The sequence below is a fragment of the Triplophysa rosa genome, linkage group LG9 (assembly GCF_024868665.1).
Source record: "Triplophysa rosa linkage group LG9, Trosa_1v2, whole genome shotgun sequence".
Classification (NCBI taxonomy): domain Eukaryota; kingdom Metazoa; phylum Chordata; class Actinopteri; order Cypriniformes; family Nemacheilidae; genus Triplophysa; species Triplophysa rosa.
Genome location: NC_079898.1, coordinates 14,758,657 through 14,774,741, shown reverse-complemented (window position 1 = coordinate 14,774,741; position 16,085 = coordinate 14,758,657). Strand labels below are relative to the sequence as shown.

The 16,085-nt window shown below is 37.3% G+C and overlaps 1 protein-coding gene across 5 annotated transcripts in view; it reads right to left on the bottom strand.

Annotated features, from left to right (window-relative positions):
• Nucleotides 1-16,085, bottom strand: part of khdrbs2 (KH domain containing, RNA binding, signal transduction associated 2) — a 67,463-nt gene that overhangs the window by 50,452 nt on the left and 926 nt on the right. For all 5 annotated transcript variants that reach the window (XM_057342751.1, XM_057342752.1, XM_057342754.1 and 2 more), the window contains exon 2: nt 4,267-4,394. In XM_057342751.1, the coding sequence (XP_057198734.1) occupies nt 4,267-4,394 (128 nt within the window). The remainder of the gene's footprint in view (nt 1-4,266; nt 4,395-16,085) is intronic.

Genomic DNA, 16,085 nt, shown 5'->3' with positions numbered 1-16,085 from the left:
CTATTATGGTTTATCTATCATATATATTATATTATTTATCAAAAAGTTAATTTATGGACTGATTTTGAGATAAGGGGGTTTCTACATCAAACAAGTGAACTAACCTGATTGTGTGCTGATTTACCTTTTCTAAACACCAGAGAATTCCTTTAAGATTAACCTTGCAGAGCCTTATATGTTCAAACAATTAGAAACTCTGTGTCAACTGCCATGACATGTAAACAAATACAACATGGTCTGCAAACACTAATGATCATCTGAGCTGCTAGATCTATTTTCAGCTGCTTTTAGCAGCTGAAAAGTAAACAGCTACTTTTCAGTATATACACAAGCTATTGTATTAGTGACTTATAATTTATTATGCAGCCCATAAATAAATATAGCACAAACTGCAAGCATGAACTGTTTCATTTGAAAAAAAAAGGAAAAAAAACTGTTGAGTGGGTCCTATTCTGTTTTGCCACAAAACCACAAAAATTTTAGTATTCAAGAAAAACACATTCTTTAATTTCTGCACATATGATTACAGTAAAATACAATAATCTACTCTCAAAAAATACAGATATAGAGCTGTTTCCAACATTGCAGAAATATCACAAGAAACTTCCCATAAAATGAGGCGAAAGAGGGGAAACAGGGGTTAACAACTAACAACAAGACATATATAATCTAAAACTAAAGGCATGCTCTTTGTACTGTTTTTTTCAACAGCACAAGTCTACTAAAACCATCAAACAGCCAGCATACATTTTAGCACGCTAGGGAATCATTTCCTGAAGCAAGTAACAGTGAAAAACTTGAGCATACGAGAAGCTCAAAAGCTTTATGGATTCGTCTGTGTTATGCTCATGGGCTTTTTCCACTCAATCTAAAACAGCACATGGCAGATTACAAGTGTGTCTCGTGTAGCATGATAATGGTTTGGAGTAAATAACCGGTTCTCAAAATTACCCTGTATTTGTTTTTCATCACGCCATGCCAACATATGCATTCATTTTTTTATTGGCAGAATGTGATATCCATCACAACTGATATTCTGTTGTGTGATATTGTAGGAATGAATCAGACCAGGTAGTTCTGTCTGTATTGACTGTATCACTAACAGACAAGCACCCAGGGAATTTATGGAGGATTTAGAGATGCCATGTTTATCTGTGAATAAAACTGATCCAACACAAACTAAATAAATTGTTGAAGCCCCATAGACTGCTTTCCCAGACATTCAATCAATCTACAAATAATAACACACAAAACTGATAGTGCTGGTAAATAACATTTGATTATATTACCAAACAATATATTCTTTTATGTCTTTATTGCTCTACTCTTGTGATGAGAACCTATAATTTCCTAACAGTAGCATGAGAGACCAGCTGGTAAAGCATAAAAAAAAGTTTTTTATTATGAAATGAGGCAAAATCATATTTGAACAGGTAGAAACAGATGTGGTGTCTGTTACTCACAGTGAGCCAGACCTTCTCAACAGTGGGGTAGTCTATTTTTTTTGTAGTGAGTATACTCTGATTTCCCCCCCCAGCCTACATCCGTCCCAGATCGACACCCCATGAACACCACCACACTCACGAATGCATAGAGTATGCATCTATATGTAATCAAGAGCATTATGAAAGATTTATTGCAAGCAAGATTTCAATAGCCAATGACAACTGGAGGGACTTGTTGGTTTTGTTAATCACTGTCTAACTCAGCCAGTATACAATCCCTAAAGCACAGGTTTTATCAGCTGGCAATTTTCAATGCACATTTGTGATCCATGTGAAAACCCAGCTATAAAGTCATTTATTTGTAAAATACTATTTCTACATAAACCCACGCTGCAAAAAATGGTTTCCATTAAAATACCATTATGAACCACGCATTTTTCTATTACAAAATCTTAAAAAAATGTCTTGGGCATTAATGGGTGTTCTATTGATTCCCATCTGGATCTATTGTGTTTGGTGGCAGGGATCTATTATGTTTTTCAGCAGGGCAACCAACATAATGTAAAGAATATCCTGTGAAAGTATAATCTTTAGAATTAATTTTAGTTTGATTTTGACTGACTAAGGCCATGTCAAAAACTTACAGTAAATCATATTGAAATGGTTAAAATCAAACTCTGATGCTCGTCACTAACAACTATTTTAGCCTAGTTTTCACACACTGGGTCTTACACTGGTATTATTGACATTTATAATTAACTATAATAATTAACAATGAACATTTGTGCAGTTTTATGAAGCACCCGTTGCACTTACAGATTGCTGGCAGTGTCTCTAGCCTGACTTTCACAAGGCTGGCCAGGAGTTCTCATCTCTTATGATCTAAAACAATTATACGCTCACCTAAAGGATTATTAGGAACACCTGTTCAATTTCTCATTAATGCAATTATCTAATCAACCAATCACATGGCAGTTGCTTCAATGCATTTAGGGGTGTGGTCCTGGTCAAGACAATCTCCTGAACTCCAAACTGAATGTCAGAATGGGAAAGAAAGGTGATTTAAGCAATTTTGAGCGTGGCATGGTTGTTGGTGCCAGACGGGCCGGTCTGAGTATTTCACAATCTGCTCAGTTACTGGGATTTTCACGCACAACCATTTCTAGGGTTTACAAAGAATGGTGTGAAAAGGGAAAAACATCCAGTATGCGGCAGTCCTGTGGGCGAAAATGCCTTGTTGATGCTAGAGGTCAGAGGAGAATGGGCCGACTGATTCAAGCTGATAGAAGAGCAACTTTGACTGAAATAACCACTCGTTACAACCGAGGTATGCAGCAAAGCATTTGTGAAGCCACAACACGCACAACCTTGAGGCAGATGGGCTACAACAGCAGAAGACCCCACCGGGTACCACTCATCTCCACTACAAATAGGAAAAAGAGGCTACAATTTGCACGAGCTCACCAAAATTGGACAGTTGAAGACTGGAAAAATGTTGCCTGGTCTGATGAGTCTCGATTTCTGTTGAGACATTCAAATGGTAGAGTCAGAATTTGGCGTAAACAGAATGAGAACATGGATCCATCATGCCTTGTTACCACTGTGCAGGCTGGTGGTGGTGGTGTAATGGTGTGGGGGATGTTTTCTTGGCACACTTTAGGCCCCTTAGTGCCAATTGGGCATCGTTTAAATGCCACGGCCTACCTGAGCATTGTTTCTGACCATGTCCATCCCTTTATGACCACCATGTACCCATCCTCTAATGGCTACTTCCAGCAGGATAATGCACCATGTCACAAAGCTCGAATCATTTCAAATTGGTTTCTTGAACATGACAATGAGTTCACTGTACTAGAATGGCCCCCACAGTCACCAGATCTCAACCCGATAGAACATCTTTGGGATGTGGTGGAACGGGAGCTTCGTGCCCTGGATGTGCATCCCACAAATCTCCATCAACTGCAAGATGCTATCCTATCAATATGGGCCAACATTTCTAAAGAATGCTTTCAGCACCTTGTTGAATCAATGCCACGTAGAATTAAGGCAGTTCTGAAGGCGAAAGGGGGTCAAACACCGTATTAGTATGGTGTTCCTAATAATCCTTTAGGTGAGTGTATACATTGTAGTATAAGTTATCTCTCCCTTTCTCCCTCATTTATTGACTAACGTTTGGGAAGTTGGCTAGTTAGATACAATTTAATATGCCAACAATCCCCTTACAGTTATGTTAATTATAACAAATATCCTCATTTTATTAAAGAATACGCAGTGGTAGTAAAAGTATAATACACCGGCTAACAGAGTACGCGATTGCGACCCCGGGATGCTATCGCGATGGACGGGGACCAAGCGTGCAGTGTAGCATGAGCTTCGTCGGGCTAATTTTTTGTAACACCTGCTGCAGGCATCACCCGAAGCGCCAGTGGCTTCAGGGTCAGGCTTACGAAAACACTGAAAGGGTGTAGTTTAAATGCTTGCCTTTCATGATCTCATTTTGTTTCATATCTGGTCCAAAAAAACGATGTCGTTATGTATCCTCGCGCTTTTTTAAGTGGGTATACGGCATATACCTGCGTATCACTTAGACTACACCACTGCTTCTCAGCTAGGACAGAAATAAACAGTGTAAATAGCAGCAGATCTGCAGTGCAGCACAAATCAGAGTCGGGAGTATTAAGTCATTACAACAAGCGCAGCAATCCCATAAACGTTGATGAATCACTTTTTACCCCCAGTGATCTCCACATGACTGTAACATTGATTTGGTTGTCATGTCATCATTCGATCATATAGAACCGTCAGGTAGAAGAGGTCTTACCTTAGGATACTGCTGTACTGGAATCAGCACTCTCTCTGACAGCTTGATGTTTTTGTTGCTGATGATATCCAAGTACTTCTTCACTTCGCCATCTTTTCTTAACTCATCTCCTTCAAATTTTTCAATTTCTGAATGAAAGAAAAACGGATTTGGGTCAAAGTGATGATTTGCTAAGCTGCATTTAAAGCAAAAGTTACTGTATTTTAGTTATGTTTATACAGCCCAGGAAATCATTGCACAATAGTTAAACCAAGCATCAAAAATGTGAGACACAGATATCTGGGATTCAAAATCTTTTATAGAATTTATGGAACATGTGGAAGTATGTTTTAGGATCTAAAGAAAAGTGATGACACAAAGTGAATAAGAATTCTATTTCAGTGAAATAATTTTCAAGATGAAACAAGATGCACTTTAACACATTCTTGTGCTTTATGTGTCATTCAGACCTTTTGAGCTACATGGTGGCATGTTATTAACAACAATCAAATAAACATTCGGTGTAGAACGTCACCTGTCAACTTAAGCCAGCTAAGCTCTTATTCGCATGACAAACACAAATTGAAAAGCTCCTGCGCAAAACTGTAATATTTTGTGCTCGAGGAATTTTATGGTGCTTGCGAGAATTGAGCCGGAGACTTAGCAGCCACACAACATTAAAAAGCCTTGAAATGGAGCTGTCACCTGGGTTCCTCCAGGGATCTCCCTCTGTCACCGCTAAATTAATGCTCAGCAGAATTGAGAATTATGAACATGAGCAACTCTTGTAAAACACGGAGATGGAAGACAGAAGAGGAGAGAATAGGGGAAAGCAGAAAAGAAGACAGGGAGGAGATAAGAAAAAAACGGGAGAGGAGAACAGCAGAGAGGTGGAGAGTCAGCAGGTGAAAAGAGACCATTATTTCTCAGCTCGAGGGAGACTCTCTCAGCTGCCTAAACCTGCAGAAAATCACGTTTTTTTACTCCTATATGCAGCAGGAAGGAGCGAAGGAGCTTTCTGCCTGCCTGGAATTGAAGGCCTTTTTAAGTTTTAAGACCACAGATCCTAGAGCGTGGTTGCTTTTGAATACAACACTGGCTGCCTGTGCCAATTATACAGCTCTTGTAGACACGTGTATTAAAAAGGCAACATACTGTAGAATCTGGTTGGATCCTCTAAAATGATCACCTCTGTTTCTGTAAATAATCTGCTTTTTTTCCAAGTGATGCAGTATAGCTAGAAAACAACTGCAACCATTTTGGAATTGGCATGGTTATAATAGAATCTGCTATAATACATTATTAAAACAAATCTCAATTTAAGAGAAGTTTCATGAGAACTTATTTCCTTCTAGTCCTAATATTGATTTAAACACAAAGAGAGAATCTGAAAGCCCCAGTGTTGCAAGTTCAAGCCCTACTAGGGGTGGTCCATTCACTGAAGTGTTACAGAGGCCATGCATCATCATTGTGTCCTTAAGCAAGATACTTCATCTTAGGTTGCTGCAGGAAGACAGTGCCTTTCTGCAGTATATGTGCCCCTTAGCTGCCAAATAAAAGTGGTAAACACTGTTTTCTAGAACAAAAGAGAAGAATGACATAAATGTTGACTCATTGTGACTATTGATTTTGAGATAACATTTTATTCTGCTGAGAAAGGTATATTCTTTCTGTCTCTCTCTCTCTCTCTTCATTACTTCTTTGCCTTATCAGCTGAAAGGCGCCAAAGGAGTCAAACTGAGCTGAAAATGAGAAACACTTGGCAAGTGAGAGTTAACAGGGATCATGAGAAATGATTTCAGGGGGAGTTTGCAGGGATGTGGCAACAGACATTACAGGCATACAGTCTGATATATGTTCCCCAGAAGAAAAGCTATTGCACAACATCCTTAATTAATGTTTATTTCTGTATAAGGAGACGTAAACATATGATCGTGGGTGGATTTATCTCATCATAATCCACAGGGAACTGACTATTATACTGTGCTGCTTTATTTGCACAGAAGATTTGATCAGGAGCGATTCAAAGCTGCTATTTACATTTCTTTGATTTTTGCATCTTACAAACCGCCAATAAACTTAAAGCAAACACAACTGTAAACAAACAACAAATATTCAGGATCTAGGTGTTTGGGGCATTCATTCATTTGATTTGTATGAATGGCCGTACACATTGAAAGTTATCTCTTGAGTACATGTATGCCTGCTCTGTAAGAAAGGGAAAGACCTAAAATAGCCTTTTGGTAGTTACATATAAATCATTTGTGATCTTAAATTCTTGGTCTTTTTGGTCTGACACCTGTTGTTACCCTTGCATCAGATACGTTACACCAGCTTGTTTACACTGTGCTGCACTATATACCAAGGCATAAACAACTGATGGACGTTCAAAAGGAAAAGATCTAAAAAATCTATTGATGCTGCACTCTTTGTTTTTTTTTAGAACTGTATCCATCCACATAATGATTTGTTTTCACATCACCGTATCAACCTTGTCAAATACAGTATGTTCATTCATCTGAAGGCTTTATAAGTTATAAATTATACTGCATGATCAGAGAAACTGTAAAAATTCCTTTGGGCCTAAACAATCTGGGGTCAATCCATTATTACAAATTAGGATTAAGAAGCAAAAGATAATGGAAAATAATAATAATACATAGGCTGGTATGGTTTTTAACAATATTATTTGGTTTATTTAAGTATCCTTGATACTTGATACGCTGTCGGGTGGAAACTTTTTATTTCCATTTTTCATAAATCATTACTGTTGGTCATCCTTCATGTTTTCAGGTTTTTAAAATACTTAACCATTAAAAAGCTATAAAAGAGGTTGTCAAACTCCGACAGCAACATCATATACAGTGAAACGTATTACATTTTCCACCCCTTGTTCTAACATTTCTAACAATCCATCATGAAGACATAACCAAACTGTGAAGGCTCCAAGCAAATCTGTTAAAATAGCATCCAGCTGACTGTAAAATGAAAATTTGAATTTAGAAAGACATTAAAATTGTGAGATATATTAGGGCATATCAGGAAAAATCACCCAGTTCAGGATAATATGAGCATATCTTTCTCTAGTAAAACACATTTACTACCTACAATCAGTTCAATGTTTTGTTACAATTACTCTTTGTCATCTTTTTTTGCTTTCTTTTTCTCTGGCTGTGAGTATGGCCACAGAATAACATTATCAGTGCACAGACACAAACCTAAAGGTACAAAAGTGATTAACAACAGGAAGGTGATGACTCAGAGTATAAGGAGTTGGCAACCAGCAACAAAGTGAGATCTTTGTATATTATATATATATGATGTGTATTTTATATAACTTTGTGTATAGTCTATGCACACTTTGAACAGTTCTTTTTCTTAATATTTTTCTTAACTTGCAGTGAATTGTGGCCATGAAACCCATCCTATTAAAAAAATTAAACTGCAGGAAGAGCTGTTTTATTATAATCCACCAGAATAAATTAACAGAAAGCTGAAGCAATGCCTGCTGTCAGGGCCCTCTGTGATTGTATTTTACTATTTTATAACATAAATCCCATACGCTTGATCTGTAATAAAACCCAACCTGAACACATTAAATCCAAAGACAACAAACAAAGAATTTAATATTAATCTTCATAAGGAATAGGGGGCACTTCAGAATATCAGATTGGGAGATATTGGCTTGCATAAAGTATATCTGAGGGAAAGTCTCTTATGAATACAGTTATGATACAGGTAATTAAACACAAAGGACTGTGGGTAAAGTGAATATTCACTACAACAGCAGTGAGTGCTTTAACTTTGCAGCTATAAATAAATAGGAACTTGTGTCACCAGTTACTTCTTTATTTCCTCTGGAAATGAAAATAGTTTTTAAAAAAGCCAAAGCAACATCAAGCATTGCATGTTGCCAAGCGACGTCCAAACTGACAGACCATCTGAACACAGACAGGCAGAGTGATACAGACAGTCAAATGTTTCAGTGCCGGTGGGATATCTGAAATGTATCCACTGTGACGTACTTGTGAGGAGCCAAGAGTAAGATATTTAGCTCAAACAGGACACACACTTTACAGATATGAACCTGGCATGACTTTAAATTAAACAAACGAACACCTGCATGGAATATTAAACACTATATTTTGAAATATTGAATATATAATTTCCCAAAGATATGCTTGCCTATTACAATATACAGTATGAGATGAGTTTGGGGTAGGAAGACATTTAAGTTTGAGCTTATTAATATTTTTTACTCTTTCATGGGTCTATGCCAATGTTACTTCAATCATATCTATTAGAAGTCTCATTTTTCTTCATTTTTTAATCATATTGTATTACCTTATTTCACCACAGTTAAATAATCTTGGTGGTCCGTCCAACGGTGATGCTGGGCATTTTATAGGCTACTAGTCGGACATTATTAACCACAAAAATTAGTTTATACTATTGTATTTTAAAAGAAAAATTAAGCATAAATAAATAAAGTAAGATGAATTGTAAAACCCCTCAAATATTTCCATATACCAAAGTCAAAACCACTGACGCTAATGCTGTTGCATTACATCCCTGTTACAACAAACCATCATGCATTACTCACTCTCTAGTTGTTCCAAACCTGTATAAATGTCTTTGTTTGGTTGAACACAGAGAAAGCTATTTGGAAGAAAGCTTGTAACCAAACAGTTCTTGGACCCCATTGACCATAGTGGGGAAAATTACAATGGTAGTCAAAACGGTCCAAGAACTGTTTGGTTACAAGCATTCGTCCAAATATCTTTCTCTGTGTTCATCAGTACAAAGAAATGTATACAAATTTGGAACAACTCAAGGGTGAGTAACTGATGACAGGTTTTTTTTTGTTGGGTGAACTATCCCTTTAATACTACAACAATTAGCAGTCATAAATGGTTTTCTCCAGGTGTTTCTTCAGGGGAAAGCAAAGTCATTGAACACCAATGTTTAACCTCCACACAGTGAAGGACATTTTGTCTGCTCCTAATTAGAATACAAATGAGACAGACTGCATCACTCCTCTCACCTGCTCTCTGAACTTCTAATAAGAGGACCAAAACTGGTTCTCAATATGGTTGGTCGACAGATGTCAGCACAGTGGGCTCCTGCACCTTTCCGGGGTTTAACAAAGTTAGAACTCTGAGTGACGCTAAATGAATTAAAAGTTAAGGGAATAGTTCACCCATAACAAAATTCTCTCACCATGTATTTCTCCCATAACCTTGCATGCATGCAACAAGGAGATCTAGCATGTGGTCTTTTCATGTGGTAAATTCACGAATCAATACATTTTGAGAAACGTTGACTCATTCATTCAACATGCACAGATTACTAGAAGAGGTCTGCCCACATCTACACTGTCTGCCTGTAGCTAATGACTCTCTACTGATAGTCAAACAGAGACAGATATACAAAAATGCCTTAAATCATTCACACATGCTTTTTAGCAAATCTCTTTTTCCTTTCAAATTTAAATAGCTTTCCCAATCATAATAAAATCCCTAATTGAACTCTTGCCGGAGGGCTTAAATTACGCACCAATAAAGAAATGAGACCAGCCTGTCATGCACTTAAAGGAGAGCTCCACTGGGTCTCCTGGCACACGCGGCGTCGCAGATGAGGATAAAGGGACACAGCGAAAGCTTTAAGATCATACACATTTGTTTAACCTGTCTGAAGCCTCCAGCACAGTTAAAAATGAACACATCACACACTTCATTCTGTATGCGTTTTGTTCTCCTGCCAAAATGCACATTAACATCTGCCACATGTATAATATCGCGCAAACACATGCAAATTATTCCAGGAGTGAAAGAACAAGGCTCTTTGAATATTTCCACCAACAGCCACCCTGTTAGTGAGTGATATTTCAACAAGCCACCTAACACGTTTGCAGAAAGGTGCTCCTCACAACCTCTTTCAACAAATCTATATGGGCTTCCCATTTTTAGAAGGTGTTGCTGCAACAGCAAGAAGAAAAGGAATCTGCCATCCATACAGAGAAACAAAGCCACTTGGGAACTTCGAGCAGGAGTTTCGGCTACAAACTGCACTATGCAGTGCAATTTACTGTACATTCACAGCGAAAACCAGTGCTCTGTGACCAGTTGTGCTAAACAAGAAACGAAACATCGTCATGAGAACAAATTTGGTTGAAAATATCTAAATACGAACGCCTGATAGAAGTGGCATTTCAAAAATGGCTTTGTATCTAAAACACACAATATTTTGAACACAGAATCCAACTTTATCAAATGGATACGCAAATGGAACAGATGGAGTTTATCATTTGGATATAAACATAACATTATGGTGCTGCTATATGGGCAAATATATCAGCCACCTGCCCGTGTGTCCAAAGATTTGTTGTGGAGTTATAATTCTAATAATTCTAATAAAGTCTTCCTATGACCTCCAATGACTACAACCATAAAAGAGACAAAACCACACCCCTTATTACTCAGACAAGGTTATTAGGCCATCTATCAATTTTGGCTGTGGAACAACATCAACATGTTTATCAAAATATTAAGGTAGCTGCCATTAACCTATTAACTACACATGATTGCTCTGTGATAGAAAGCTTTGGCTCGATAAGTTTTAAAATGGGAAGCTGTTAGGACAAGCTGATCCTATCAACATAGCCATTTTAAATAGCTCGCACTCTACATACTAATGTCTTCTCCCTGGAAGATTGCAGGAGTCGGTCTATCAACGTCTGTTACTATGCAATCTGCAGGTCAAATTTAAACGGCAAGCGAACTGAATTGAGTTCAAAGGTTGCTTATGAAAATGGAAACATATCATTAAATAATGGCTCTATCATGAGACACGGCTCTCTGGGCTAATGATTTTGGTCTGTCGGGTGAAGTCACTAGATCACACATTTGGGATCCTTTTCGAAACCTTTATGAGCGGAGTCATAGGCAGCTGCTTACAGGCATTTCATGTAAAGTGTTCCCGATCAGTCACTTATAACACAACTCCTGTTCTGGAACATGCCATTGGTCCGCTGAAGGAATATGACCAGTTGGACACATGTGTTAAACCTCAACCATAAACAGATTTGATTATATATGCTGGAACTACTTTAGACTAACATGCAGTTATTCTACAGGGTACATTAACACTATAGGAGCTTGTTATAAATCTCAGTAAGAGGCAAAGAACACTTGGTTTCTTAGGATGGTATTTAAAAGTAGCTGTCTCCAGACACTCAATCCCAAGTTCAGTTTAATATTGAAGGGTGATTTAATACTCTGATTTGATATTTATGCTGTTTTGTATATACTAATTGTGCATAGTGATAGAATTTTCCCATCAGGCACAGCAGTCCTTAAGAGGCACGCATTACTGTTGTTTACAGTACACTGTAATGACTACACTTAAGGACAAAATGTAAATAGTACATATAAGGACGAACAAAACCTTTGTTTGTTTAAAAAATTAGTTGTGTCATTTCAGTCAGTCTAACAAAAACATCTGACAGGCAAGAAATCCCAAAATATTTTTATCATACATATACTGTAGGAGTGGTCAGGGAGAAAACATTGAGCACAATCGTACTTTATCACCTTCAGGTTATATTCATTCCTGTGGTAAGCAGATTGTTATCCATGTTGCTGGTAGCACATTTTTGATATGCCTTACATTTAGTCCCTCTGAGGCAAAGAAGGCACTATTTTAGAAAACCTGCCCCTGAAGTGGACACAGTCCTTTTCTAAATAAGTAGTTTGCATCAAGTCACCTCTATAAAAGCAATTCAGCAATGTGCTTCACAAGATCAAAATGACAGACTGGAATTTGAAGAATCCTCTCTGTTCTCTCAAGAGGAACAGCTTATTCCAGTTTGGTGATTCTCCAGAGTGGACTGTTTCACCTGGAAATGGAAGCATCTGGGTGGAAAAGATGCATATTTTAAACAGCTCTGCTTTTATCTTTACATGTATAAATTGTGAAGCACAGGTGCTGATGTTTCATGGAGTTTCTTAGAGGAAACCGTTCATATATTCCCACAAAGCATAGGCACAACTCCCCTATGTCTATAGTATTGGAATGAAGGCTAGCATACGTGTAGCTTCATGCTTCAACTGCACCCCCAGTGGTCAAAGTTGGAAGTGTTTTAGAGCATGTGCACTTCATGGCAGTTTTTCAGAACATTCAGAAAGCCTAGACCAGGGGTCTTCACCCGGGGGTCCGCGATGGAACTGCAAGGGGTCCGCTAATTACTGTTTACTCACAGGCAACTTTTTGTTAAAAATGTAAAGCATGGGTACAGAAATATTACAACCAATGTTCTCTTTAAGCTGCGCACGTGCGCGGCCGCGCGGACTCATTGAAGCTCCCGCGCATTGCAATTATAACCTGCGTGCGTGCAGACAAAACATCCATTCAGGCAGCGGATCAAGCAATGGTAGAAACGTTACATCTGCATCATAAAAACCGGTAGGGTTAGAATCAGTGCATTCTCTGTCTCCCTTCCGATAAAAGTACGCATGAAAGGAGTTGCGTGCAAATAAAGTGCATTCTCATATGTTTCTGAACTTCTTTTCAAATTTGTTAAAGCTGTAAAGCGCTAATTTGACAGCTAAATGACACCACACCGCTTCTGCATTGTAAACTCTGACAGAACTATCGTACGTGTTTAAAATCAATGAAACGCGCCCCGTGTAGTGCTGATGGCGCTCGTCAAACAAGTTGCCCCGAAAATAACGCGGACTCGTCACATCATGTTGCTCTCCTTGATATGATGCTCTGTAGAAAAAAAACCCGTGTTCATTTTCGTGTAACAGCCGCGACAATGCTGATCCACGAGAAAGACAACAGAGCTCAGAATTATAAAATAGCGGTGTGTTCTGCAACACACAGAAAAGCGGAAGAAAAAAAAAGAATGACCGTTAATAAAACGGCCTGATTTTACAACAGAATGCATAGAATCTGCACTGATTTCTTTCGCATCCAGAGACAACCCTACCTCCACTAGAATAGTCTTTGTGCCATTAACCAGCGTCAGTCATCTCACTGAAGCCTTAATAAAAACTAGGTTCAAATAAATGTGTAATTGTCCATCTCACAGTAAAATGAAAATGTTTGATGCTGCAAATCCCTTAAAATAATCTAGCAATCTATATTAAAAACATAAATAATACACAGAAAAGTATTTAGCCTATATGTGCAACAATAACATAATAGTGCTAATGTAATGTCTTAACATAATATTGCTGTGACAATAGGGTTGTTTGTATTTAAATAGCTCCGTTTACACATTTAGTATAAGGGGGTCCCTGCTCCATGCATCTCTCATCTAAGGGGTCCTTGCCCCGAAAAACGTTGAAGACCCCTGGCCTAGACTGATTTAGACCAAATTTAACCTTGTGACTTCCAGTTCCAGTTGCGCAGATGTACAGGCACACATTATATATCATATCATATTATATCATATCATAGCATCTCATTGTGTGTGCCTCTTAAATAAATAAAACAAAATGTAAATAATATAAAAATCAAACACAACATAAAGAATTTACCTATTTAAAATCAGTTTAGCAGAATATGGAATTACACAGATACCTGTACAGTATGTAATCTTAAACACGTTTTACACTGGATTTTTACAGAGGGCAGGCCTATAGTCGAAAAAGATTATCATCCGCAAGAATACACAGTTACAAGCATTATCTCAGATCTGCACAACAAAATACTTCAATCAAGTTACAGCAACAGTGTATTGAAGCATATTTAAAACATGAAATTCTAGAAACAGTCGCTGACTGTATGTCACAAACCTTCTAGTCATTTCTTTGTTGCAATAAAATGTGTTTTAATCAGGATCACTGCTTTTTCACATTAATAACATGAATCTAAAATGATTCTATTAATCTTTGCGTGCTATTTCAGAGCAACTCAAACGCACTAGAAATATGCAGCTTCGAAGAGGTCTAGACATTAGAGTTACACAGCAGGCACAGGCCATTAGCTGAAGTGCTTAGTCGTCAGTTGTTTTCAGGCTGCCTGGTGTTTGGGATAAGTTACTCTTTTATTGATCGTTGTTGTAATATTAATCACTTCCCTCTTAAAGAGTGTGAAAATTGTTTTAATAATAAAATAACCAAGAGTCTGTAAGAGGCTCCTACCCTGAACTCTTTTTTGAATGCATAAAAATTTACAAGTATTTAACATTATTTGAGTAAGCAGACTTGCTCACCGGCCCTAACAGTCCAAGACCAAGAGGCTTAATTGTCATACCACAATCATAAATAAATAAAATATGTGTTATGGTAAATAAACACTGGCAGGGTACCAGTGGCACAGCATGAAATGTAACAATCCACAACAATTAAATAAAAAAATCTTTGCCACTATTAAAACAGCTTTTTATACCACAGTGACACAATAAAGCTTTTATTTATTTCTTTATTTGTAATATAAAAATTGTTATATAACATTTAAGTATTACAACAGCTTATTTGATAAAAACAGCTGTAAATGAAATATTTATAACTTTTCTATAAATCTTATAAGAAAGAGTAACAAATTATATCTTAAAGATAGTGTCTGGTGATCCAAAGAAAAAGAGTTTTAGGTCACTAACAAGTTTCACTGATTACCGCTAATTCATGTTTAGGGGTCTTTTGTGCAGAGACTAAATATTCATATTGAATATGGTGCCTTATATGCAAAGTTTCATAACCATGCATGATTTTGTTCATTTAGCATACAAATGACTTATTATCCCATTTATGGGGAGGCGTGTTATCTTGATCTGCCTTCAAGATTATGACTAATTATTCTTAGGGCGCATAAAGAGAAGAAAGTTTTTATTGATACATACAGACAAACCCAAAAAGATTTGCTATTTTAAAAATCCATAGCCTGTGTTACGTACTGTATATCATTTATGGTAGGTTCCTGCATCACAGAATTGGAACTATCAGTTCAATAAGAAATGCGATTCTAACAATCTGAGAAGGATTTTTTCTGTGTGTTTTAAAGTTTTTAATGTGGAAATGAACATCTAACTTTTGTGAAAGCACATAAAATAACATGAGCTCCACCCAATGCTGCCGATTTACAGAACACAAAATTATATCTGAAATACCTGAAATACAACACTGACTCACATGTTTCAAAGAAAATAAAACGAATGTTGAATATCATTTACCAGATAATAGTATGTTTGCATACTATTTTAGTTTCTGACTTTGGCCAGTTGTCATTTAATTACATGCATGCGTATTGAACAGCGCATACCCCACTGGGCTCCTCTGCACTTGAGATAATCTAAGCCAGTGTGAGTACTTTGTAATAGCCGTAATTGCCTCTTAATTACTCTGCTTACTATCTGATGAATTGTCAAGGCTGCTTTTATCTTATTCCAGTATAATGACTTCATAAAACCATACGCAATGTTGCCATGTTTGGTGCTTATCCTTATGACCTCACGTAGATGAACAAACACAGTCCAACAGAAATATTGGAAGCAACTCACTGCGTTCATCATTTAATACACATATACCACAAATATCTTGACTCACATATTAAGCAATTGTGACTTACAGTACAGCGCATTCAACTTGTGTGTGTTATATAAATACACACACACACACATATACAGTATATACAGTATATATATATATATACACACATTTTTAAATAAGTGTGCATACTCCCTGGGAATCAAACCCATAAGCTTTGCCTTGCGAATGCAATGCTCAACCAATTGTGCTACAGAAACATTTAAGGATAAATTTTATATTTTTGCAAAAATTGCTTGCGGATTTAGTACAAAATGTGCAGTAGCCTACAACTGTAATTTTCACTGA